The sequence below is a fragment of the Sus scrofa genome, chromosome 15, assembly GCF_000003025.6.
Source record: "Sus scrofa isolate TJ Tabasco breed Duroc chromosome 15, Sscrofa11.1, whole genome shotgun sequence".
NCBI lineage: Eukaryota > Metazoa > Chordata > Mammalia > Artiodactyla > Suidae > Sus > Sus scrofa.
In genome coordinates this window covers 79362699-79389408 of record NC_010457.5, presented here as the reverse complement: position 1 = coordinate 79389408, position 26710 = coordinate 79362699, and the positions used below count along the sequence as shown (strand labels likewise).

General features: G+C 42.7%; 1 protein-coding gene and 1 long non-coding RNA gene across 5 annotated transcripts in view; one reads left to right on the top strand and one right to left on the bottom strand.

Moving 5' to 3' along the window:
- The window catches only part of LOC106508122, a 74742-nt gene that overhangs the window by 42929 nt on the left and 5103 nt on the right, over positions 1-26710 (top strand). For both annotated transcript variants that reach the window (XR_002339103.1, XR_002339102.1), the window contains exon 2: positions 14700-14862. This is a non-coding gene — a long non-coding RNA (uncharacterized LOC106508122). The remainder of the gene's footprint in view (positions 1-14699; positions 14863-26710) is intronic.
- Positions 10889-26710, bottom strand: part of MAP3K20 (mitogen-activated protein kinase kinase kinase 20) — a 204077-nt gene continuing 188255 nt past the window's right edge. Inside the window, exons 17-20 of one of the 3 annotated variants that reach the window (XM_013990583.2) lie at positions 25162-25278; positions 21198-21272; positions 20177-20327; positions 10889-13635 (exon numbers count right to left, since the gene is read on the bottom strand). In XM_013990583.2, coding sequence (XP_013846037.2) covers positions 12938-13635; positions 20177-20327; positions 21198-21272; positions 25162-25278 — 1041 coding nt within the window. In that variant the 3' untranslated portion in view covers positions 10889-12937. The remainder of the gene's footprint in view (positions 13636-20176; positions 20328-21197; positions 21273-25161; positions 25279-26710) is intronic. The other 2 variants (XM_021075199.1, XM_021075198.1) reach the window with 2 other exon arrangements.

Below are 26710 nucleotides of genomic sequence, written 5' to 3'. Positions count from 1 at the left end.
GGAGAATAAAGGGGGGATTAGCCAGCAGAGGGTGGTGGGATAAAAGAGATATTTGAGTATAAACTTGTAATGCAGTAAATAAGCCCTGCAGATAAAATACACACTGCAGTGAACATAGACAATATTCTATTATAATCATCAAATTTACTATGATACTATGTCTTTTTTTTTGCCTTTTCTAGGGCTGCTCCCATGGCATACGGAGGTTCCCAGGCTAGGGGTCGAATTGGAGCTGTAGCTGCTGGCCTACGCCAGAGCCACAGCAACTCAGGATCCGACCTACACCACAGCTCACAGCAACACCGGATCCTTAACCCACCGAGCAAGGCCAGGGATTGAACCCGCAACCTCATGGTTCCTAGTCAGATTCGTTAACCACTGTGCCAGGACGGGAACTCCTAAGATACTATATCTTAATTATTCCAACTGCTAAAGAGAAATGATAATTGTGTGACATGATAAAGGTGCTAATTATCATTACAGTGGCAATCATATTATAATATATATATGTATCAAAGCAACATGTTGTACACCTTACATTTACAAAGTTATACATCAAATATACTTAAATTAAAAATTTAGGGGGTTCCCGTCGTGGCGCAGTGGTTAACGAATCCGACCAGGAACCATGAGGTTGTGGGTTTGGTCCCTGCCCTTGCTCAGTGGGTTGACGATCCGGCGTTGCCGTGAGCTGTGGTGTAGGTTGCAGACGCGGCTCGGATCCCGCGTTGCTGTGGCTCTGGCATAGGCTGGTGGCTACACCTCCAATTACACCCCTAGCCTGGGAACCTCCATATGCCGAGGGAGCGGCCCAAGAAATAGCAAAAAGACAAAAAAAAAAAAAAAAAAAAAAAAATTTAGTCAGGAGTTCCTGTTGTGGCTCAGTGGTTAATGAACCCAACTAGTGTCCATGGAGACTCGGGTTCGATCCCTGGCCTCGATCAGTGGGTTAAGGATCTGGCATTGCTGTGGCTGTGGTGTAGGCCAGCAGTTGTAGCTCTGATTCAACCCCTAGCCTGGGAACCTCCATGTGCTGTGGGTTCGGCCCTAAAAATGGGAACTCCAAGAATTAAGTTTTTTTGTTTTTTGGGTATTTTTGGTCTTTTGTCTATTTAGGGCCACACCCATGGCATATGGAAGTTCCCAGGCTAGGGGTTGAATCAGAGCTACATCTGCAGCCTTCGCCACAGCCACAGCAACTCGGGGTCTGAGCCACGTCTGCGACCCACACCACCATCACCTCAGTGGATCCTTAACCCACTGAGTGAGGCCAGGGATCAAACCTGTGTCCTCGTGGATACTAGTTGGGTTTGTTAGCCACTGAGCCAGGACAGGAACTCCAAGAGTGATGTGTTTTGAAGTGAAGTTTCTGTTTCTACCACAAGTACAGTGTCCTCACTTATACAAATTTTGTCATCCTCTTCCTCTATTCCAGCCACCGGGAAACCAAACCACTGAATGCAGTGAGTTTTGGCATAAATGCGGTTCATGTGTATTATTAAGTACCAGGCAAGGATGAACTGGACACAGTCAGAGGAACGGGTGATATGCAGTAGGAACAAAAAAACAGGCAAAGGAGGGGGGAAATTTAGTCCTGTCTCATTATTCACGTCTTTCTGCATTTCATGTTTCAGTCTTTTTTTCAAGTTTCTAGTTTAGTCTATAGGGAAATAATTCCCCCTACCTCTGAAACTTGTTTCTGAATTAACACTGGAAATCTGAGAGAATGTAGGGCCAGTGCTTAACACATAAGCAAACATTTCCCTGACTGAATTGAGCATTAAAATGTACTTAGCAGACAATTTTGTTAGACCTACTTGTTCCATAAAACTAGTGCTTTCTCTAAACCACCACGAAATCCAAAGGAGAACAACACAGGCCTGATGAAGGAAGAGGAAATATAATTGCCTGAAGTTTTGTTTTCAGAAGCATTTAGTCACACCTGCTAGTCCACATGACTCTCCCAATCTCTATGGAGACCTAAGAGGTTCAACAATACCAACATGGGAGTTCCCGTGGTAGCTCAGTAGTTAACGAATCTGACTAGGAACCATGAGGTTGTGGGTTGGATCCCTGGCCTTGCTCAGTGGGTCAAGGATCCAGTGTTGCCATGAGCTGTGGTGTAGGTTGCAGATGTGACTCGGATCCTGCGTTGCTGTGGCTCTGGCCTAGGCTGGCGGTAACAGCTCCAATTAGACCCCTAGCCTGGGAACCTCCATATGCCTCGGGAGCGGCCCTAGAAATGGTAAAAAGACCAGAAAAAAACCCCCCAACCTCCCCCCCAACATTAACTGTGTTAATTTAAAACTGCTAGACCTCCCAAATGCCAATTCCACAGATAATTCAACACTTCACAAAGCAGGTTTCCATGAGAACAGGGTAGGGAAGAGCCGAGGCGGGGGCCTTGAGTGCCATGTTGCCTGTAAGAGTGTCTAGGCAGGCACTTCACCTTTACAAGCTGTGGTTTCTTCCTCTGCAGAATGAGGACAGTGAACTTTGGGAGACGGTCTTCAAGATCTTTCCTGTCCTAACACTCAGGTGAAGTATGCTCAGGTTCAAAACTTAGATGGTGGGAGAGTTCCCTGGTGGCCTCAGTGGTTAGGACTCGGTGCTTTCACCATTTCGGCCTGGATTGAATCCGTGGGAACTGAGATTCCACATTAAGGTGCTGTATGCTACAGCCCCCTTAAACAACCAAGCAACCAAAAAACCAATCAGATTGTGGGAAAATATAGTAGTCCCTTTTTTTTTTCCCCTCGGCTGCATCTGCAGCACACAGAAGTTCCCAGGTCAGGGATCAAACCTGTACCACAGCAATGACCCAAGCTGCTGCAGTGACAACCCTGAATCCTTAACTCATTGTGCCACAAGGGAACTCCCCAGATTGTGGGAGAATATAAAACAAGCAGAAAAAGGCAAAGCTCAGGAGAGGGGCTATCAATTTATAATGAGGGAGTACATAGCTTTGAATGGTGTCTGTGGTAGCCGGCCTGCAAGGGGACCTGTGATTGTCACCTCCTGGATTTCTCACCCCTGTGTCATCCCTTGCATATGGAATAGGGCTGACCTGTGTAAACAGTAGGATTTTAAGGGAGACTGGGTGTGACTTCGGAGGTGAGGTCAGAAGAGATACTGTGGCTTTCACCTTATCTCTTGGATCTCTCCCTCTGGAAGAGTCCAGCCACCGTGTCACGATGATACTCAAGCATGTAGAAAGATCCAGAAGAGGAGCAACTGAGGCCTCATGCCAACGACCAGCTCCACGTGATAGAACTGTCTTAGAAGCAGATCCTCCAGCCCCATTCAAGCCTTCACACGAATGCAGCTGGAGTGAACATCTTTTTTTTATTTGTCTTTTTACAGCTGCACCCGAGACATATGGAGGTTCCCAGGCTAGGGGTTGAATTGGAGCTGTAGCTGCGGGCCTACGCCACAGCCACAGCAACTCGGGATCCAAGCCACATCTGCAACCTATCCCACAGCTCACGGCAATGCCAGATCCTTAATCCACTGAGCAAGGCCAGGGATCGAACCTGCATCCTCATGAATGCTAGTCAGATTCATTCACCGGGCTGAGCCATGATGGGAACTCCAACAAATGTTTATTCTTGTTTTAAGCCAGTAAGTTTTGGGCTGGTTTGTTAAATTAGCAGCACATAGCTGTTAGAGCATTTATAAGGAAAGTACAGTTGGAGTTCTCGATGTGGCACAATTAATGATACAGCTTGTCTCTTTGGAGGTGCAGGTTCTATCCCCAGCCCGGTTCAGTGGGTTAAGGATCCCACTTAACACAGTTGCTGCAGCTCTGGATCAGAGCTGATCTTTGGCTGGGGAATATCCATATGCTGTGGGTACGGCCCGCCCCCCAAAATACTGTTGTTCTTGTAGAACACTTTCACTTGTTAATTTATTCATTCATCAGAAAATTTATCGCAAAACTATTCTGTGCCAGGCACTATGCCAGGTGGTAGAAATTCAGGAAAAAAATAAAGTTTCCTATCTTCAAGAAGCTCCTAATCTGGAAAGCTGAGGGTGTGGGGACGGTGGCAAATCATAAATGCTTATAACAGATGGCGCTTTGATATCCCTGCTTTAATGTCACATTTTCTGTTCCTGCCGGTGTTTCGAGTCCATAAACTCTGGCCATGACTTCAGGGGTTGAAGGGAATGCTCATCAGATACTGCTGCCTGATTGTCTTTGGTTTTAATAAGAGTGATCAATACCATCAGCTCCCCCTTTAAATGCTAATGAATGCTTGAACACAGCAGATGCAGACATACAGTACACTGCAGATTAAAATTAGGCACAAAATTAAATTGCTTACACATAGCAAAGGAGCCAGTTTGGACATCTTGATAATCAGCCACAACCAGCTGACAAATCTTGAATTGTCCCTGCACCAAGGCTAAGCCTCCCCCGTCTCAGCCAGAACAGGCATCATCTGGCATCAGCAGAGTGCCTGGTGCCTATGGGCAGGAGAAAGGAAAACTGCCAGGTCAGACTTTTAGTAAAACTTTTTGTGCTTTTAGAAGCAGTCACAGCAGGACTATAGAAAGCAGTAGGATCAGGAATAATTGATATTCATTTAACAAAATTAAAAAGAAAAAGAACTTTGAGTCTGTGGGAAGGAAGGCCATTTGGTGAGATTTGTTTTTTTCTTTTTAGGGCTGCACCTGCGGCATATGGAGTTTCCCAGGTTAGAGGCTGAATGCCAACGACCAGCTGCCAGCCTATGCCACAGCCACAGCAACGCGGGATCCATGCCGCGTCTTCGACCTACACCACAGCTCACAGCAACACCAGATCCTTAATCCATTGATCGAGGCCAGAGATTGAACCTGACACCTCATAGTTCCTAGTTGGATTCATTTCCACTGCGCCACCAAGGGAATCTCCTGGGTGAGATTCTTTAAATGTCCAAAAGGACGATGTCTATGTGTGAATTTCTTGAACATACATAATATTTCTATTCTTTTTTATTCCTGTGACAAGTATTTATTAAGATCTGGTGTTTATTGTGCTCTATTAGGTGTCGAAATTCAAAATGGAAAATGAGCACTGTTTCCTGTGATACAAGGGGCTGCCTTGGGAAAAACAGGCTGGCCTTTCCTTTGGGGGCCTTGCCATACCCAGAATCTTCTCTCAGTGTTACGCCCCCAGATTTAATCACTGTCTCAGAGTTATTCTCAGGGGCCAACTTGCAATGGCAAAGTTCACAAGAGACCAATGTATAAAAAAAGAATGGGAGTTCCCGTCGTGGCGCAGTGGTTAACCAATCCGACTAGGAACCATGAGGTTGCGGGTTCGGGCCCTGCCCTTGCTCAGTGGGTTAAGGATCCTGCGTTGCCATGAGCTGTGGTGTAGGTTGCAGACGCGGCTCGGATCCCAAGTTGCTGTGGCTCTGGTGTAGGCCGGTGACTCTGGTATAGCCGGGTGGCTACAGCTCCGATTTAACCCCTAGCCTGGGAACCTTCATATGCTGTGGCAGCGGCCCAAGAAATAGCAAAAAAAGACAAATAAATAAATAAATAAAATAAAAACAGAATGGCAGTTATTTTAATACTAGAAATATAACTCTAAAATGGATTGGAGTTTCCTGTTCAGGTCCCTTAATGCGCATGAGATTAGAACAAGAATTTAGATGACTTGATGGTTTGTTAGCCTGATTAATCAATTAATGCATTCATTCAACAAACAGACTGAGTACTAGCTCTGTGTTGGAGACACACTGATGATCAAGATAGACACAGTCGCTGCCTTCATAGAGCTGATGGTCTAGTGAGAAACCCCGAGAAGCAAAGTTGGGGACAGTTTAAACAAAGGGAGATACATATGATTAACCAAAAGTCCTCTGTGAAACTTGAGAAAGCGCCTGACCCAGGCCTGGGGATTAGGGAGGGTCTCCTGGAAGTAATGAGGTCTTAGCAGAGAGTTAAATGTTGACTTAGCCAGACAATGCAGGCAAGCTGGATGGAGGGAGTAAAAGGTTTGAAGATAAGAGAGAAGTTGGCAGTGATTCATTTGGATTGCCATGGGGAGAGGCAAACGGTGATATAGAAAAGATAAGCAGCAGGAGTTCCCTGGTGGCTCAGCTGGCTAAGGATCCCACACTGTCACTGCTGTGGCTCATGTCATTGCTGTGGTGAGGGTTTGATTCCTGGATAGGGTACTTCCACATGCCATAGGTGCAGCCCCAACCCCCAAAAAAAGATAAAAGAAAGGGCAAACAGGAGCCAGATCATATGACCATCTCCAGAGCAGGTATATTTGGGCTTCCAAGGCTGACCACCTCTGGCCGTCCCCATGCCAATTTCTTAACACCCCATCCCCCCACCTCTGGAAGACAGCTTCTCTTTGTTTTGTTGTTTTGTCTTCTGTTTTTTTAGGGCCGCACCCACGGCATATGGAGGTTCCCAGGCTAGGGGTCTAATCAGAGCTGTTACCGCCAGCCTACGCCACAGGCACAGCCAGCCAGATCGGAGCCCTGTCTGCCACCTACACCACAGCTCATGGCCACGCCAGATCTTTAACCCGCTGAGCGAGGCTAGGGATCGAACCTGCAACCTGATGCTTCCTAGTCGGATTCATTAACCACTGTGCCACGACGGGAACTCCAGGCAGGCTCTCTTTGGATTGCCTCATGCTTCTATCCTGATTTATAAACATGTGTTTCAGGCCTGGGGAGTATTGCAGTATTTGTGGCCATTCCACTGATGAATTCTTGGAGGTTAGTTTTATTTCTCTGTCATCAAGTTCTTGGGCAGCACTGCCTTATGCTCACAGAGCACCTTCAGGTGTGTGGGAACACAAGGATTAAATATGTGCAAGAGGATGTGATAAAAAGCCCCCAAGAGGAGAACAGAACACAGAAAGTGGCTGGAACTGTGGAGGGAGGCCTTTGAGGAAGCAGGATGTCAGCTGGACCAGGATGTCCGTTGAAACTTGAGAGTGGAGTGAGATTCATTTGAGTGGGAGGGAAGGAATTGCTTTGGGACAGTTGAGTAAATGGAGCATTGGTTATGGAGAGTAAATTTCGATTTAATTTTGCATAAACTATGAGGTCATAAGTCTACTTCATTCTTCACCTCTCTAGATTAGCTCATGCATTATTTGGCCACCCAGAGAGTCAAAGAGAAAGGGCAATTGAGTGGGAAGTCACTGGTGCCTGCTACACGAAAGCCTTGACAATTTTGACCATGGATCTGGCATTCTTTTCTTTTTTTTTACAGTCATAGTGTTTATTATTAGCCTCCTTTCAGGCAGCCTGATAAAGTTCTAGTTGTTCGCTGGTGGGTGTGGAGCTTGTACAATGTTTGCTTTCCAGCTTTTGATTTTGAAACATGAAATCTAAATCTGCAAAGGACATTCTTACTTGATCAAACAAGCAGAAATTCTTTTGTGTTGCTTTGGAAGGGTCTGGCCTTTTTTCCCCTATGCCATCCCATATACCAGTTCCAGGAGTAACAAATAGACACCTGGGTCCAGATCTTATGCTCTAACTTCCCCAGGCCATCCTGGCTTCACTGCAGCTTCTCAAATCCACTGATGGCAGGAGATTTTATAAGCCTCCTCATTGCAGCGTCTGTAATTGAAAATTTCATGAGGTTGCATCCTGAACAAGTTGGCACAACCAAGACATGGCATCTTGTAACTGAGCTGTTCTGAGAGTCAGAGTTTCAGAAGCATGCCATAGTTGTACCAACTTGTTGAGGTGAAAGAATAAATTATAGAGACAATACTTAGAAGGCTTATAAAATCCTTGGTATTTCTGAATTGGAAGATTGTAGTTTAAATCAGAATGCTCTGAGCTGTGTCCAGGATGTTTGGACCCTGCCATTTTGAACTGCTGGACACTCTAATCTCTTTTTTAAGAGGATCAAATGGGCACCACAGCAGTAACCAGAGCCAGAACAGTGAAAATGCTGGATCCTTAACCTGCTGAGCCACCATGGAACTCCATCTAATCTTGATGTTTTGACACTAGGACATTTTGATTCTATATTCATTAATAGAATATTGTGATCAGAACTATATAGCTGCTGAGAAATGTTTGTGTCAAGAAAGAATGTCATGCAGTTCCCACTGTGGCACAATGGCATCGGAGGTGTCCTGCATGCCTGGGCGCAGGTTTGATTCCCAGCTCAGCAGGTTTGATTCCCAGCTCAGCACAGTTTGATTCTTTGTGGGTTAAAGAATCCAGTGTGGCCACAGCTACATGGATAGGTTGCAGCTTTGGCTTGGATCTGATCCCTGGCCTGGGAACTCCATATGCTGCAGGGTGGCCAAAAAAGAAACTAAGAATATCATTATGCCAATTTAATTCCCTAATATTCTATCTAACAGAAAAAATTATTTCCCATTTTTTATCAAAATTTTTTTATTGTACTCATTTTCCCCAACTCCATGGGATCAGTTCAGTTCCTTTTTTTTTTTTTTTCCTGGCCGCACAGTTCCCAGGCCAGGGATCAAATCTGAGCCACAGCTTTGATGAATGCTGCAGCTATGGCAATACTGGATCCTTTACCTGCTCTGCCACAGGGGGAACTCTGGGGTCAGTTCTTTGCAGTGCAAATTTTACAATGACGATTTTATATATCAATTTTCCTGTTGTTCATATCGAATTTTATCAATGATCACTTGTGCCACTCTGACTCTTCCTTTGTGACCATGTTTCTCAATCCAGTTATCCCAGGTCAGATTTTACTGGCCTAAATTTTACTATGAATACTTCTAAACATGACAGTTTAATATTTATTATTTTTATGAACTATATTCATGAATTGATTGAAAATAACTACTAGGTTAGTTATATTTATTACTAAAGTATCCTCAATAAATAATCTCTAGTTCTCCTTTACATATTTAAGGTTATTCAACTATTCAGGTTAATTGCATGGAATTGCTAATCTAGTGACTTTGTGCAAAGAGCAAAACATTCTGCTTTGTCTGGGCTATGCCTGCAGTAACGACTGCCTCTTTGGTAGCAACCAAGATAGATTCAGCTGTTCCAGACTTGGTCAGAAGCCAAGGATTGTCCACAACATCCCTACCCTTAGAAGCGCCCAACCCAAAAGATACTTTCTTAATTAGTTCCTACTATAATTTTTTCCCTTCAAATATCCTTGATGGTTTTGCTGTTGTTTTTTATTTTTGTTATTAACCTCAGCCTCTTGCAACTGATTTCACTTGATGAAAAAAAAAAAATCCTGTTAATCCTTGCTCTGTTCTTGACTTAAATTCATCTTTCAACAGGGCAAGCAATTTTTGGTGAGTAAGCATTATTAGAAAAAAAATAACATTCACTTTTATTATTTTTTTACAACCAAGAAGCAGACTCCAGATATTCTTATTTTGGTTTTGACTGGGATCATTGATGTGATGAGTAGTTTTTCATGAGATCTTATGAAGTGGTCAGTTTTGTGCACTGTTGGAATAAGCTCTGTGTGATCAGTTATTGCACAAACTAGGAATGAGATCATTGAGACATTTTACTACCAGTTTGGATTCTCTACTGATATCCCAAGAAAGAAAGAGGAGAGGAAACAGCAAGAAACAAGCAATCATTGGTATGCCACCTTTTAAACCAAAGTCTTAAATAATTTCCCAGAGTGCACATTTAGTTTAATGATTAAACCCATGCTTTGTGTTCCCATCAGAGTGACCCAGTTAAGACTGCATTCAGCCATTTATCCAAAAACTCTAATCAAAGAAAATATTTTAGGAGTTCTTGTCGTGTTTCAGTGGAAACCAATCCACTTAGTAACCATGAGGACTTGGGTTCTATCCCTGGCCTCAATCAGTGGGTTAAGGACCTGGCATTGCTGTGAACAGTGGTGTAGTTCACAGACAGGGCTCGGATCCCGAGTTGTCGTGGCTGTGGCTGTGACCAGTGGCTACAGCTCCAATGAGACCCCTAGCCTGGGAACCTCCACATGCCGCAGGTGCAGCCCTAAAAAGCCAATATGTATATATATATTATTGCTTATTTGGAAGCAGCATGCTATGAAGATAGCATATTTGTATTAGCTCACTTAAAAATATTAAACATGGGAATTCCCTTCATGGCTCAGTGGTTAACGAATCCGACTAGGAACCATGAGGTTTCAGGTTCGATCCCTGGCCTCTCTCAGTGGGTTAAGGATCTGGCGTTGCCGTGAGCTGTGGTGTAGGTCGAAGACATGGCTTGGATCTGGCGTTGCTGTGGCTGTGGCTGTGGCTGTGACTGGCAGCTACAGCTCCAATGAGACCCCTAGCCTGGGAACCTCCATATGCTGCAGGTGCAGCCCTAGAAAAGACAAAGAAAAAAAAAAGAAAAAAGAAAAAAGGAAAAAAAATTAAGCACGAACAAAGGGAAAAAGATAATTGAAAATAAGCTGTGGTTGCTATAAGTTTCGTGAGAAAGGATCACTGTGGTGCTTATAACCATTGAGAATTTGCAATCATTGGCATCCCACCTTTTAAACCAGAGTCTTAAATAATTTCCACCTGATCCAAGGTGGAAAAGAGGATCTTGCTGTCTGATGTCACCATTTCTCATTGCTTTTGCTTGTAAATGCAGAGGGCAAACAATAAGAGCTATACAAGTAAGTTGGTGGATGGATGTTTACTTCACAGCTTCCCTTCCAAGTAAAGGTCATTTCCTATAAGCTTGACTTTAATGCTGCCCAAATGCAGTTTTTCCCATCAGGCCCCAAGCACCGTATTAGAACAGGGCAGCTACTCTGGGAATATACGCACATACTTGATGACTGGTTTCTATTAAAAGAGGACTCAACCCCATAGAATTGCCAGTGTGTCATGTGGATTTGTACAAAGCGTTGTGAATCCTCTGCAGGGCAAAGGACATTTGATATTCAGAGTTAGTAAATGTTGAACAGAATCTCAGAATGTATTGAAAGCAACATTTATTCATTTGACATATAATAAGTTTGTTACCATCTGACTTTTTGCTTTGTCAATATGAAGAGTCTCCCAAACTGGATCCCACAATTCTTATTCTTAAACTGAAGGCAACTTCCTCCCACCAGCACCATTTACCTCTTCACCCCCAGCTGCTTAGAGCTTTCTTGCTGCAAGGATGGTATTTACTGTCTTATTCTAACAAGGATGTTGGTAGTTTAAAATTTCTCTGGCTTTCAACCTGTGACATTATCATCCTGCTATATGTCTGTTTTCTTCTAGATTTTAAGTACTGACTTCCCAAGAGGATGTTATGGACTGTTGTTTTCTCCTCTTTGTTCCTTCTTTGGTAAAATGCAGAAAAAAAAAATATTCAAGGGCAGTCCCTAGGAGCTTTAGGAAAGAAATAACCACAAATCTCATAGGCAATTTAGATCTTTGGTTTCTGATGAGTCTTTTTTTTTTTTTTTTTTTGGTATTTTTGTCTTTTTTAGGGCCGTACCTGCGGCATATGGAGGTTCCCAGGCTAGGGGTCTAATAGGAGCTGTAGCCACTGGCCTACGCCAGAGCCACAGCAATGCGGGATCCGAGCTGCGTCTGAGTCCTGCACCACAGCTCACAGCAATGCCTGATCCTTAACCTATTGAGTGAGGCCAGGGATCAAACCTGCAACCTCATGGTTCCTAGTTGGATTCATTAACCACTGAGCCATGACAGGAACTCCTCTGATGAGACTTAATAAATGAGATATTTATTATAATCAACATTAGGTTCAATAACCTTTTTTATTTTATGTATTTATTTATTTGGCTACACCTGTTGCATGTGGAAATTCCCAGGCTAGGGACAGAACCCACACCACAGTTGCAACCTGCACCATGGCTGTGGCATAGCCAGATCCTTAACCTGCTGCACCACAAGGGAACTTCCCAATAACTTTTTTTAATGCCTAAAAATGACAAGCCAAATCGGTTCAGCTCTGACCATGAGAAAAACCCAAATATCTTACGAAAATAAATACTAACCAGCAGTGTGAAGATTGGGTAAGACAGTGAGGCACTCACCTTGGGCACAAAATTTAAGAAGGCTTTAAAAAAACAAACAAACCAAAAAAATACTGCCTCGGTCATCAAGATAAATATTTTAATGCAATATTTTTTAAAAAGAAAATTAATGCAAAAATTTCATGATGGAGTTCCCATCGTGGCTCAGTGGAAACGAATCGCACTAGCATCCATGAGGATGCAGATTCTATCCCTGGCCTCTATCAGTGGGTTAAGGATCCGGCGTTGCCGTGAGCTGGGGTATAGGTCACAGATGCAGCTTGGATCCCGAGTTGCTGTGACTGCGGTGTAGACTGGCAGCTACAGCTCCAATTCGACCTCTAGCCTGGGAACCTCCATATGCCATGGGTCCCGCCCTAAAAAGACAAAAAAAATTCATGATGATCAAAATATCAAAAATTTTAAAGACAGGATCAGTAACAGTGCCTTGCTAAGCCCTATTTTTCTAAGAGGAAAAATTAGTAATACTGATTCTGTCTTTCTTTAGAATTTTGATTTTTTATTGCAATGTTTTGTGTTAATTTTCGTTTATTTAAATATTGCACTAGAATATTATTTACCCTGACTACTGAGCATTTGGTTCCCCCTTAAATTTTGCACCCAAGATGAGTGCCCCATTTAAAATAATTCCGTTTAACCTCACCCTAGTCCTGCTTAACCAGAATGGCAGGGGTTAGGGTAATAAAATGGCATATTCCCTCCTCTAAAGATGTGGATTGAGCGGGGGAAATTACATACAATTAGGTCTAGTTATGTACATTGGACAATCGACATCCATAATTTTTGGTCCTGTTTTGGCTACAGTCTCACTTGGAAGGGATTTCGCCAAATCCAAAAAACGGAAACGTTGCCTTTTCTTGTTAATTCTAACAGAAGGCAGTGTGTGTTATCGAAATCCATTACATTAAAACACAAACGAACACCAAAACACCCCCGAAAACCCGGCTAAGAAAAACTCAACGGATTCGATTCATCAAAAGTTTCTCTTCCCACGGTAGGTTCCCCTGGGTCTTTCTCGGTTGGTCTTGGCCGGAGAGGGCCTGTGGGGTTTCTTGCGGTATTCCACCCGCGTCCAGCCCCCTTCGCTGACTTTGCTCTCCTCCTCACTGGCTCTCGACTCGGTGTCGAAGCGCAGGGGCATCCCCGGGATGGTCCTGGGCTGCTGGGAGTCATTGGGGCTCCTCTTGAGGTCGGGCGACGAGTGAGTGTTGAGGGCTGACTGAGACACCCTGTAGAATTTTCCAGAATATCTTTCTCTTGAAGGCGTGGAATGCTGACTTTTCCCCCCGTATCTTCCTCTGGGAGAAGAATTGAGTGATACGCTACCCCGATCATATTTGTTCCTGCTTCTACCTGAATATCGCCCCCTCTCCAAAGAGTTAGAATTCAGACTGGAAAAGCTGCTGTCCTTGGAGTTGAGGTGCAGAGAAGAGAAGTGTTTGGTCAGTGCGTACTGAGTGGGAGAGGAGCTTCTGGACTGGTTTATAGGTGTTATCTGTTGATACTTAATGGGCACCTGAGTCCGCCTCACAGCAGCAGCATAGGAGTCCGGGTCATGGAAGTAGGGAAAGAATTGTGACCCCAGGATGGGATTGCTCTGGGAGCGCTGTAAAGACGTGTTGGACGCAATCTGCCGCATCCTCAGAGTGTCTAACCACTGGCAGTCGGCACCTGCCGGAGAAACGGAAAGAAGCACCTTTCAAGCCATAGTGAAGCTGCATGCCCCATTCATAAGCCTGTCTCAGGATCATTCAAACCTATTTGGGAAGCCCTAAGCGTTACCATTCATTGAAATTCTAAGCTAGGTGTAAGGACATTTCCTTTACTATTATAAACACTTTTTTTTTTTTTTTTGTCTTTTTGCTATTTCTTTGGGCCGCTCCCGCAGCATATGGAGGTTCCCAGGCTAGGGGTCGAATCAGAGCTGTAGCCACTGGCCTACACCAGAGCCATAGTAACACGGGATCCGAGCCGCATCTGCGACCTACACCACAGCTCACAGCGGCAGTGCCAGATCCTTAACCCACTGAGCAAGGGCAGGGACCGAACCCGCAACCTCATGGTTCCTAGTCGGATTCGTTAACCACTGCGCCACGACGGGAACTCCTATAAATACTTTTTTAAAAAAAAATAAGGGCATTTACACATACTGAATTCATGCTATATGCTTGGCACTATTTCAAAGGCGTTTTTACTTACAGTCTCTCATTTAACCCTCCAAAAACCTTCTCAGGTAAATACTGATAATATTCTATAAATGGGGAGCCTGAACCTTGAGCGATCAGGTAACCGGACCCACAGACAGACATTCAGCTAATAATCCCACGTCCTTCAGCAACTAAATCCCATCTTCTTCCCATGTAGCCATGTGGTCACGTCTAGAAATTGCTGTTGAGGTCTCTTTGCATGGCAGGGGCATGTTTAGTAAACAAAAGGCTTTTTGCCAACCAGTACTTTTACATCTTCGAGAACCCTGAATGCAGATAAAAGAAACTGGGTTCTAAAGGTCAAGACAGCTACAGATTGTTTGGAAGAAAGGCGGTTCGTATCTCCAGTAAAGAAAAGCTCCTGAGGTTCAGGAAGGAGAAATGTTTTCTGCATGAAAAAAGAAGCTTCATGGCAAATAGGAAGACGTTATGGTTAAAGAAAATGGTGAAGGAACAAGAGCCATTTGGTAAGCCATTTCAGTGAATAAGCAAGTTCCTTACACCTAGAATCTTCTTTGTTTTTCCCAGGTCCTGAGCTGCCCACATGCTTGAGGCCCCCAGTGTCCTCCCTGAGCTACTGTGGCCCTGCTGGTGCAGATGGAGCTTCTGGAGAGGATCAGAGCACACTCACCTCCCTCTGCCAGCAAGCAGCCTCTCTCCCTGCTCTGCACAGGTGACTCGTGCCTCTCAGGTGAGGGACTCATCCAGATAAGGTGACCTCCTGTGTTCAGACACTCCTCACAGGTTTCATTCAGTCACCACATACCTTCTTTCCTTCACCTTGACCTCTCTGAACTCTCAGCTTCCAACAGAACCCTGATTTTGTTCAGTGTCCAACCCCCTCCACGGAGCTGTGTGCATCAGGGAAGCTGACCACATTCTGGCTCCAGGGCAGACTTTTTTTTTTAATATATGAGTTCACTCTGAGGCTTTGGGCCAAATTCTATTTATTTATTTATTTATTTAAATTACTCAAATGAACTTATCACATCTGTAGTTGTATAATGATCATAATGATCTAATTTCACAGGATTTCCAAGGCAGACTTTGATTAGTTCAAGCCAGACATAGTGATGGACAAGGTGCTCAGCTTTGGCCAAAGCCACCTGAAAGATAGCCTGCAGGGGGGTTCTAAGCAAGTCTTTCTCACTCGGAAACATGAGAACAGGGGAAGGGATTGACCTCTTATTTCCTGTGGGCATTATCGTATCTGTATGTGATGACTATGAACATAAGAGGAGCAAGGTCAAGGGCAAAGGCAACATCTTGAGGATGGCAGAGTGGAAAGAAGGGAAGGTCCATGTCTCCTCCTTAACGTGGTTGAGTAGCTTAACTGCACTTGGAGCCCACCTACCCCTGGACCTCTTGTGACTTCTTGTTATGGAAAACAATAAGTTTTGTGGTTTGTGGTTTAAGAACTTTTTTGTTTGCTTGTTTTCTCAATTTAATTTTTTTTTTTTTTTTTTGTCTGCACCTAATGAATGTGGAAGTTTCCAAGCCAGAGATCAAACCTGCACCACAGTGGTGACCTGTGCCACAGCTGCAGCAACGCTGGATCCTTAACCTGCTGTTCTTGACGGGAACTTCCTCATTTTTATTTTCGATTGCACTATGCTTGATTTACTATGTTGTGTTAGTTTCAGGTGTACAGCAAAGTGATTTAGTTATACCACATCCATTCTTTTTTAGATTCTTTCCCCATATAGGTTATTATAGAATATTGAGTAGAGTTCCCTGTGCTATAGTAGATCCTTGTTGATCATCTATTTTATACATAGTAGTGTGTATATGTTAATCCCAAAACTTTTAATTTATCTCTCCTCCGTAAGGACTTTAGAATGAGAAAGAAAATAACTAAATCAACTGTGTTGACAAAGAAAGGCCGATCCAGCAAGCCGTCAAAGATTCTGTTGGTGAGCTTAGAGTACTACCAGGATCCAGGGCCCCCTGGCTGGTGGGCATTTAAAAATACCTGGTCTGCTTGGCAAGCCAGTCCTTATAGTGAAAGACAGAGGCTAGGCTCTCATAACTCAGTGACACTAGCCTTTAAGGTACTTTGTTTCCATGCCACCAAAGAACCTTCTGATATGGCTTCTCAGGTATATTTTCTTTCTGGGGACAAAGGGCACTGATCAGAAAACACATATTTCTGTGTTTGTTTGGCAGGTATGTTTCTCATGGTGAAAGATGATTTGCATGGGAGTTTATGCATCCGTCGCCCACATGTTTGTTAGCCTGACTCTGGGTTGTATTAAAGTCTCTGAACCTGCAAAGGTATAGGTCAGAACTTCTTTCCTGAAGCCATCAAATAATGACCAGTTCAACAGAAATTTGGCCTGCCTTCCTTTATATTATTTCTAAATGGTTTCTTTGTGGCATCTGCAATTATTATCACCACTATCCAGCAGAGATGCCTTTTACATTCTCTCTTTTTCCATCCTCCCTTCCTTCCTCCCTTACCTTTATCTCCCCCTCCCTCTTTTTCCCTTCATTCTTAGGCTTTTTGGGGGGGCTACACCTATGGTAGGTGGAACTTCCCAGGCCAGGGATCGGACTCATGCCACAGCAGTGACAATGATGGATCCTTAACTGCTAGGCTATCAGGGTTATGCTTTGATGGATGTATGGCATTCAGGACTCAAGAGGTTGCTCCAGAGATAGCGGTGATTTCCAATGTTTGCCGGACATGAAAGATGATTCTTTAGCTACAATTTGGTAATTAAACATATATATGTATAAACATAAATACATATTTTATTTACCAATGGAACATAATTATTAATTTTTCTCTTCTATGATAATTATCCAAATATCAAACTGTATTATAGCATGCTCATATTTTCAAGCTCATAAATACTACTTTCCATGTAATCTGTTTACAAAATCAATATTCTTTTTTTTTTTTTTTTTTTTTTTTTGTCTTTTTGTCTTTTAATGGCCACACCTGAGGCATATGGAAATTCCCAGGCTAGGGGTTGAATCAGAGCTGTAGCTGCTGGCCTATGCCACAGCAACATGGGACCTGAGCCACATCTTCGACCTACACCACAGCTCACGGCAATGCTGGATCCCCAACCCACTGAGCAAGGCCAGGGATCAAACTCACATCCTCATGGATATTAGTTGGGTTCGTTAACCACTGAGCTATGACGGGAACTCCTGAAAATCAATATTCTAAAATCAGGTCACCCTCAGCCAGTGGAAAGAGTCCTTCAGATTGTAACAATGAAATGAAATGCTTATGAGAAATAAAAATATTTTCCATGAGTTCCAAAAATAAATAATTAAAATAAAATAAAATCAGAGGAAAGAGGAGTTCCTGCTGTGGCATAATGGGATCGCTGGTGTCTCTGCAGCACCAGGCCACAGGTTCAATTGCTGGCCCAGCACAATGGGTTAAAGGATCTGGTGTTGCTGCAGCTGTGGCTAGGTTGCACCTGCAGCTAGGATCTGATCCCTGGTCGGGGAACTTCATATGCTGCAGGGCTGGAACAAGACAAGGATGCCCACTCTTACTTCTTTTATTCAACATAGTATTGCAAGTCCTAGCCACAGCAATCAGACAAACAAAAGAAATAAAAGGTATCCAAATTGGAAGAGAAGAGATAAAATTATCACTGTATGCAGATGACATGATACTATATATAGAATACCCTAAGGACTGCACACAAAAAACTACTCAAACTGATCAATGAATTCAGCAAAGTAGCAGGATACAAGATTAACATTCAGAAATCAGCTGTATTTCTGTATACTAACAATGAAATATTAGAAAAAGAATATAAAAATACAATACCTTTTAAAATCACACCCCCCAAAATTAAATACCTAGGAATAAACCTGACCAAGGAGGTGAAAGACTTATATGCTGAGAACTATAAAACATTAATCAAGGAAATTAAAGAGGATGCAAAGAAATGTAAAGATATCCCATGCTCCCAGGCTGGAAGAATTAATATCGTTAAAATGGCCATTCTACCCAAAGCAATCTACAGATCTAATGTGATTCCTATCAAATTACCCTTGACATTTTTCACAGAACTACAACAAAGTATCCAAAAGTTTAGATGGAACCACAAAAGACCCAGAACTGCTAAAGCAATCCTGAGGGGGGGAAAAAAAAAACAAGCAGGAGGCATAACTCTCCCAGATTTCAGACAATACTACAAAGCTACAGTAAATAAGACAGTGTGGTATGGTATTGGTACAAAAACAGACATACAGACCAATGGAACAGAATAGAGCCCAGAAATAAACCCAGACACCTATGGTTAATTAATCTTTGACAAAGGAGGCAAGAACATAAAATGGGAAAAAGGGAGTTCCCCTCGTGGCTCAGTGGTTAGCGAATCCAACTAGGAACCATGAGGTTGCAGTTCAATCCCTGGCCTTGCTCAGTGGGTTAAAGGATCTGGTGTTGCCGTGAGCTGTGGTGTAGGTTGCAGACTCGGCTTGGATCCTGTGTTGCTGTGGCTCTGGCATAGGCCGGCGGCTACGGCTCTGATTCGACCCCTAGCCTGGGAACCTCCATATGCCCACGGGAGCGGCCCAAAAAATGGCAAAAAGACCAAAAAAAAAAAAAAAAAAAAAACTAACAATCTTAAAATGGGAAAAAGTCTCTTCAGCAAGTGGTGCTGGGAAAACTGGACAGCTACATGTAAATCAATGAAACTAGAACACACCCTCACACCATGCACAAAAATAAACTCAATATGGCTTAAAGACTTAAATATAGGAGAAGACACCATCAAACTCCTAGAAGAGAACATAGGCAAAACATTCTCTGACATCAACCATACAAATGTTTTCTTAGTTCAGTCTCCCCAGGCAATAGAAATAAAAACAAAAATAAACCAGTGGGACCTAATCAAACTTACAAGCTTTTGCACAGCAAAGGAAACCATAAAAACAAAACAAACAAACAAAAAGACAGTCTACAGAATGGGAAAAAAACACTTGCAAATGATGCAACTGACAAGGGCTTCATCTCCAAAATATACAAACAACTCATATAACTCAACAGCAAAAAAACGAACAACTCAATTGAAAAATGGGCAGAAGACCTAAATAGACATTCTCCAAAGAAGACATACAGATGGCCAACAGACACATGAAAACATGCTCAACATCACTAATTATTAGAGAAATGCAAATCAAAACTACAGTGAGGTTCCACCTCACACCAGTCAGAATGGCTGTCATTAATAAAACTACAAATAACAAATGCTGGAGAGGGTGTGGAGAAAAGGGAATCCCGCTGCACTGTTGGTGGGAATGTAAATTGGTACAACCACCATAGAAAACAGTATGGAGTTTCCTCAGAAAACTAAATATAGTAACTACCCTATGATGCAGCAATCCTACTTCTGGGCATATATCCAGACAAAACTTTCATTCAAAAATATACTGCATGTTGGAGTTTCCGTCGTGGCTCAGTTGTTAATGAATCCAACTAGGAACCATGAGGTTGTGGGTTCTATCCCTGACCTTGATCAGTGGGTTAAGGATCTGGCATTGCCGTGAGCTGTAGTGTAGGTCACAGACCCAGCTTGGATCCTGAGTTGCTGTGGCTCTGGTGTAGGCTGAAGGCTACAGCTCCGATTAGACTCCTAGCTTGGGAACCTCCATATGCTGCCTCCATATGCTCTGGGATGGACGCAGAGTTTGGGGTTAAAGGATGCAAACTGTTACATTAAAAATGGATAGGCAATGAGGTCCTGCTATACAGCACAGGAAACTATATCCAATCACTTGTGATGGAACACGATGAAAGATAATATGAGAAAGGGTGTGTATAGATGCACGACTGGGTTACTTTACAGCAGAAATTGACAGAACAGTGTAAATCAACTGTAATAAAAAATTTAAAGATAAAAATAAATAAATAAATAAAATCAGAAGGAAGTATTACATTAGAAATCTTGTTCACTTCATGGAGGGGCACTTATCCCTGGTGTGAGTCTGACATTTCCGTTTGGAATCTGTCTCGTGTGCAGCTAACTTACTTGAGTCAGACCTGCTTCTGGGGTTGCCCTCTGAGTTGGAGAATGACGTCTGAATGGCAAGCTGGACGGCTTTCACTTCATCCTGAGGTTTCGTTTTACTCCACTTAATTGAATGGACGTGTTTAGTGCTTTTTGGAGTTCTAACGTCGCTCTGTTAAAAAAGGGAGTAAGACACCCACAATCAAATACTCAGGTTTATAAAATAGAAAGGAATGAAAATCAGGTTATCAGATACCTTTACTGTAACTCCTTAGAACATTAGCATAATGCGGTAGGTAAAATTTTTGCACAGTTTGTCTCAATGTGGTAATTTGATTAAAAGAAAAATTTTGACCACTTTATTCCTTAGTGGACTATGTAGTTAAAAAGGCGGTTGTCTTTCCTAAGAATTTATTTGTTGGCAAATCTCAACTTACCTCTTCATTTAATAAGTAATGAAAAACAAGGTCATTTGCTTATAGTAGTTAAAAAAAAAAAAGATATGTTGTTGAATAAATGATAATGTGAGAAGAAAGAATCTATACATGTCTGTGTCACGGGGTCACCATGCTGTACAGTAGAAAACTGACAGAACACTGTAATCCAGCTATAACGAAAAAAATAAAAATCATTATATTAAAAAAAAAAATCTGACCACATTTTGCCTGTGACCATCCAGGTAACTGGGTGAGTAGGATTAGGCTGGCTACCCTCACCCTTAAACTCTAAGCACCAAGAAAGCAAAGCTCTGTTTTTGGTCATTGTTCTATATACCTGGTACCTCATACGTGCATACGTGGTATGCAGAAGGTGCTCAATCATTAACTGATGAATGCAAGAATGACTTCCTCTATCTCTAAGTAAGTGTATTTTGTTCTCATTCCTTCTCAACACTTTGCTAGAATAATTACATTGATCTTCCCATATTCATGCTGGTTAAATAGTTTCCCTTCCAATACATTTTAAGCACTCTGAGGGAGCAGATAAATCCCTGCTATGAAACTGATAGTGAAACCCATCAACCCTCCACCCTCAAGCTTACCTCGTATGTGACAGTGCATTCTACAGTCTGATTTTCCAGTATTCCTATAATCCACTTCTCCATCACAAACGGGGGCTGAAAAACAAAAGTTAGGTGTAGGTAGTGGCATAATACAGCCTGCTTTGCAAGATCGATGGTTTCGTTGAGGCTGGCTGGGCCACACACAATTGGCAGATAGGGCATGATGTCAGGTTATCATGAAAGCCATGATGTTGGATTGTTAGGAAAGTCATGTTCATTCACACATGTCTTTTGGTTTTCAAAAGACATCCTTTCCTATGTTTGTGAACAGCTAGTCTTGGTGTCCTATGATCTCCTCTTTTCCGATATATCACTCAATCTTATCTTTAGGTCATTCATTCATGCTAATATTTGTTTTTGTTCGTTTGTTTGTTTCTTTTTGCTTTTTAGGGCCGTACCTGCGGCATATGGAAGTTCCCAGGCTAGGGGTCGAATCGGAGCTACAGCTGCCGGCCTATGCCGAAGCCATGGCAATGCCAGATCTGAGCTGCATCTGAGATCTCACCAGAGCTCACGGCTACACCAGATCCCAATGAGCAAGGCCAGGGATTGAACCTGCAACCTCATGGTTCCTAATCAGATTCATTTCCGCTGTGCCAGGACGGGAACTCCCCTTTACGCTAAAATTTGGAAGCCTCAGCAGAGAGTTTACTCACAATTCAGAGAAAGCCTTAACAATATAAGGACCCCAGAGTGCCTGTTTTGAGTGCCAGTTGTGGCTGGTTTAGCAGCTTCATAACCTCTCTGCTTTCTAGCTATATCAGGCTATCTGGCCACACTGTGAGGACAAATAAAACAGGGGAGACATTTCCTCACTGTATTAAAATAAAGAAAAAATGAAGAAGCCTATGCCTTGGACTCTATTTATTTATTTTGGTCTTTTTTTTTTTTAAGGGCTAAACTCCCGGCATATGGAAGTTCCCAGGCTAGGAGTCTATTTGAAGCTGCAGCTGCTGGCCTACACCACAGTTCACGGCAATGCTGGATCCTTAACCCACTGAGTGAGGTCAGGGATTGAACCCACACTCCCATGGATACTATTTGGATTTGTTTCCGCTGTGCCACAACAGGAACTCCAATGGACTCTATTTTAAGTTTGATGAATATGGTCTTTATTAGAAATGAATCTCCAGAGTTCCCTGGTGTTGTTACCGCTGTGGCTTGGGTCACTGCTGTGGTGCAGCCAGAAATTTTGCATGCTGCAGACTCGGCCAAAAAAAAAAAAAAAAAAAAAGGGAATCTCCACTCTCTTCCCACCCTCTTAATCCTTCATTCCGGTTTAAAGGCTGCAAATGACTGATTGACCGTGAGATGAGATAGGTACAAAGTAAACAAAGTAGAGATTTAACTGGGGATTAAAAAAAAACAACAAGAGTAAAACAAGGAGAAGTTTATTAATGTGTATACCTCATGTATACCCTGGAGATACGCAGGGAAAAATGAGTTAATTCAAAGAATTCAGGATTAAATGCCATCTTAATGGACAAAGGGAAAGAGCAGTATATAAGCCTCTGAGGGGAGAGTGAATGATTTTTAGGAAAATGAATGGTCCCTTAGAGGAAAACATGGGAAGCAGGATAGCTTGTGACAAAGTTTGTGACCAAAGTCTGGGTGTGGAGTCAACTGCCAGTCTCTCCTGCAAGAAGAATCAATCTTCCTTGGTGGTGGTTGTTGTTCTCCTTAATTCGAATTTTGTTGTTGTTGTTTCTGTTGATATTAAAAAATTCTACAGATTTTGGAGTTCCCATTGTGGCTCAGTGGTAACAAACCTGAGGACGAGGGTTCGATCCCTGGCCTCGCTCAATAGGTTAAGGATCAGGCATTACTGTGAGCTGTGGTGTAGTACGGTCACAGACATGGCTCAGATCTTGTGTTGCTGTGGCTGTGGCATAGCTGCAATTCCAATTGGACCCCTAGCCTGGGAACTTCCATATGCTGCGGATATGGATCTAGAAAGCAAAATAAATAAATAAATAAATAAAATAAAATAAAATAAAAAGCTCTACAGATTTTGAATGGTCTGCCCCAATCCAATTTTTCCCATAAGTCCTATTAATTTTGGTGCATGGTTTTGCAGATGATATGGTTTCTCTGGAATGCATGTAGGGGCTTAGAGCAGAAACCCCTGCATTCAGATTTATAATTCCACCCTGTTGTTTTCTGCAGTGAGTGACTTCCAATGACTTGGATCTTGCTTCTCAATGACATTGAGGCTACAAACTGTGACAACCAGGGGTAGCACAGGTGGGGAGGAAAGTGAAAGTGTGTGTCTAGTCTCTAAGACCCCCAAACACAGTCTGTCCCAACAGAATAAGGGAAAGGTGAAAGCAGGTCATAACCTTTACAGACAAATAACACCACAGACATAACTTCCAGGTATTCAGGGCAATCCTACAGGGAATATCAAATCGATCTACTTGATGAGTGTTCTTATAAATTCAAAGGACTTGGGTGGTTAGCAATCTTACGCCTGGGAAAGGAACAAATATGCAAGTCCAATGTTGTGGCTTGGAAGACTGTTTTGGTTTTTTTTTTTTTTTAGTCTTTTTAGGGCAGCACCCATGGCATATGAAAGTTCCCAGGCTAGGGGTCGAATTGGAGTTGCAGCTGCCGGCCTACACCAGAGCTCATGGAAACAATTTATCCTTAACCCACAGAGCGAGGCCAGGGATCAAACCCGTGTCCTCCTGGATACTAGTTGGATTCGTTTCCACTGGGCCACAACGGGAACTCCCCGGAAAACTCTTTTCACTTGTGTTTGAACCACATCTCTATTTTGCTGCCAGTCCCATTTTCTTCACTGAAACCAAATACACAGTTAATGGCTACTAGAGTTAGTGGCTTATGTAGGGTGACGGTCCTATTGACATCATGGGTATTTATCTGACTTCTTGATCTTCTACAATTGCCTGTTGAAAGGCACATTTTATCTAGCAGATGGAGATCATAATAGTTTTTTGTTAAAATTCCACTTTTGCTGTGTGAGCCAAAAAGTACTACAAAAAAGTGTCGTTTTATTTTTTTTAACTTTCCTTTACATTTCTGTTTTATATGTATCTTTTCAGTATGATTGGACAGAATTGAATTTTTTTCCATTTTGAAGAGAAGCTAAGCATCTCTCTGTCTGTCTTCCATGTTCTAATAAATGTGCTACTTTTTTTTTTTCTTTTTTCTTTCTTTTTTCCTTTTAGGGCCAAATCCACGGCATATGGAGGTTCCCAGGCTAGGGGTTGAAATCGGAGCTGTAGCCGCTGGTCTACACCACAGCCATGGCAACACCAAATCCAAGCCATGTCTGCACCCTACACCACAGCTCACGGCAACGCCAGATTCTTAACCCACTGAGCAAGGCCAGGGATCGAACCCGAAACCTCCTTGTTCCTAGTTGGATTCGTTGCCGCTGCGCCATGACGGGAACCCCTGAACGTGCTACTTTCATTGACCCCAAAGTAGTAAGATGCTCTCTGGCCACTCTGGGAATTTACAGGTGTGAACTCAAGGAAGCCACAGAGACTTCCACATGTGCCTGCAGGTTAATCTCATCTCGGTCCTTCAAGAAATTGAACACCACCAAGAAAGCTTTTTCCTGGCAAGTTTTAAAAAGTTTAAAATGACCCAAAATTCGAGGTAAATATTTTCATCATTAGCATTTTCTTTCCTTTAATAAGTGACAGAATACGTATAAAGAAATGTAAGAGAAAGTTTAAAAAAATAAAATGACACTTTTTTGTAGCACTTTTTGGCTCACACAGCAAAAGTGGAATTTTAACAAAAAACTATTATGGTCTCAATCTGCTAAATAAAATGTGCCTTTCAACAGGCAGCTAGAGGCTGAGCCGGTATGAGCATCACAAGCACAAAAGCACACTGCTGGGGTATTTTAATGTCTTTGTTTGATATCTGTGAATTCGAAAAAGCCTTTAAGCCGTAAATAGAACCTTACCTTTGTCATCTTTAAAATCTCTGCGTCAGGCAGGTTAGTGTTGAATGTTACATCTTTGATGTACGTTATTGCAATTTCATCCCCATCCATCTCCATATACATTTTCCACTTACAATCCTGGAATTAAAAGCACAATTATAGAAGCTGAGAAAGGAAAACAAATTATTTCAGTCCCAATGTTTTACAACACATGAAGTATTCTAAATGAAGTATTATTGGAGCGCTGGTTTTTTTTCCTTTATCAATAAAAGGACATGAAATTAGATCTCTTTATATATCTAAATAACCCCCAGGTGGGGCAATCTTGAGACACCATTTATCAGTCTAAGTAAGTGTTCTACTCCAGGCGTTGCAAGCTCAACATGCTAAAGGGGCCAGGCAGATAAAAATGAATAAAGTCAGACAGTTTCATTATAGAGCCCTACATTGTAATCTTTCCAAATAGACCCATTTAATTTATATATTAAGCATTGTGGGGACATTTTTCCTTTGACATACAGAAATGTGGTCTTCCCACTTTTTCCCACTTGATCTGCCTTTCACTTTTCCAGTATTGATAATGACATGGGTTCAAGAAATGGCTCCCTTTCTGCTTAACAGGAAATGTGAGGATGAATGGCAATTGGTAATTGGCCCAAGGTCTGGGGGGGGGGGGGTGGTCACGGGAAGCTTCAGGAGTTCTGGGGATGTAAAGGTCAATCCCCTAAAGGGACAGCCACCACTCAGGGTCTGTTGATTGTTCCCATGTGGGAATATAAGCCTAGTCTTGCTAGGTCCTTTTATGTTTCAGGAAAAGTGTCTGATTCTTATTGATTTTTTAAATGATGGTATGTTAATTAAAATCTCAGTGAAGCCACTATGTAATGAAAAAGTGCTCTACACCATTAGTCACCAGGGAAATGTAAATTAAAACCAAAAGGAGGAGTTGTCTTGTGGTGCAGTGGGTTAAGGATCTGGTGTTGTCACTGCAGCAGCTTGAACCATTGCTGTGGTTCAGTTTCTTTCATTTTTTGTTTTTTTTTTTTTTAAAGATTTTTTATTGTAATTGATTTACAGTGTTCTGTCAATTTCTGCTGTGCAGTGAAGTGACCTAGTTATACATGTATATACATTTTTTTTTTTTGCTATTTTAGGGCTGTACCTGTGGCATGTGGAAGTTCCCAGGCTAGGGATCCAGTCGCAGCTGTAGCTGCTGTCCTACACCATAGCCACAGCAATGCAGGATCCGAGCCATATCAATTCGGGATCCGAGCTGCATCTGTGACCAACACCACAGCTCATGGCAACGCTGGATCCTTAACCCACTGAGTGAGGCCAGGGATCGAACTCACATCCTCATGGATCCTAGTCGGGTTCGTTAACCGCTGAGCCACGAAGGGAACTCCGACACATATATACATTCTTTTTCTCACATTATTCTCCATCATGTTCCATCACAAGTGATTAGATTCAGTTCCCTGTGCTACACAGCAGGATGTGGCAGTTTCGATCCCTGGCCCAGGAACTTCCACATGCTGTGGGTTTGGCAAAAAAAAAGGCTGGGGGTGGG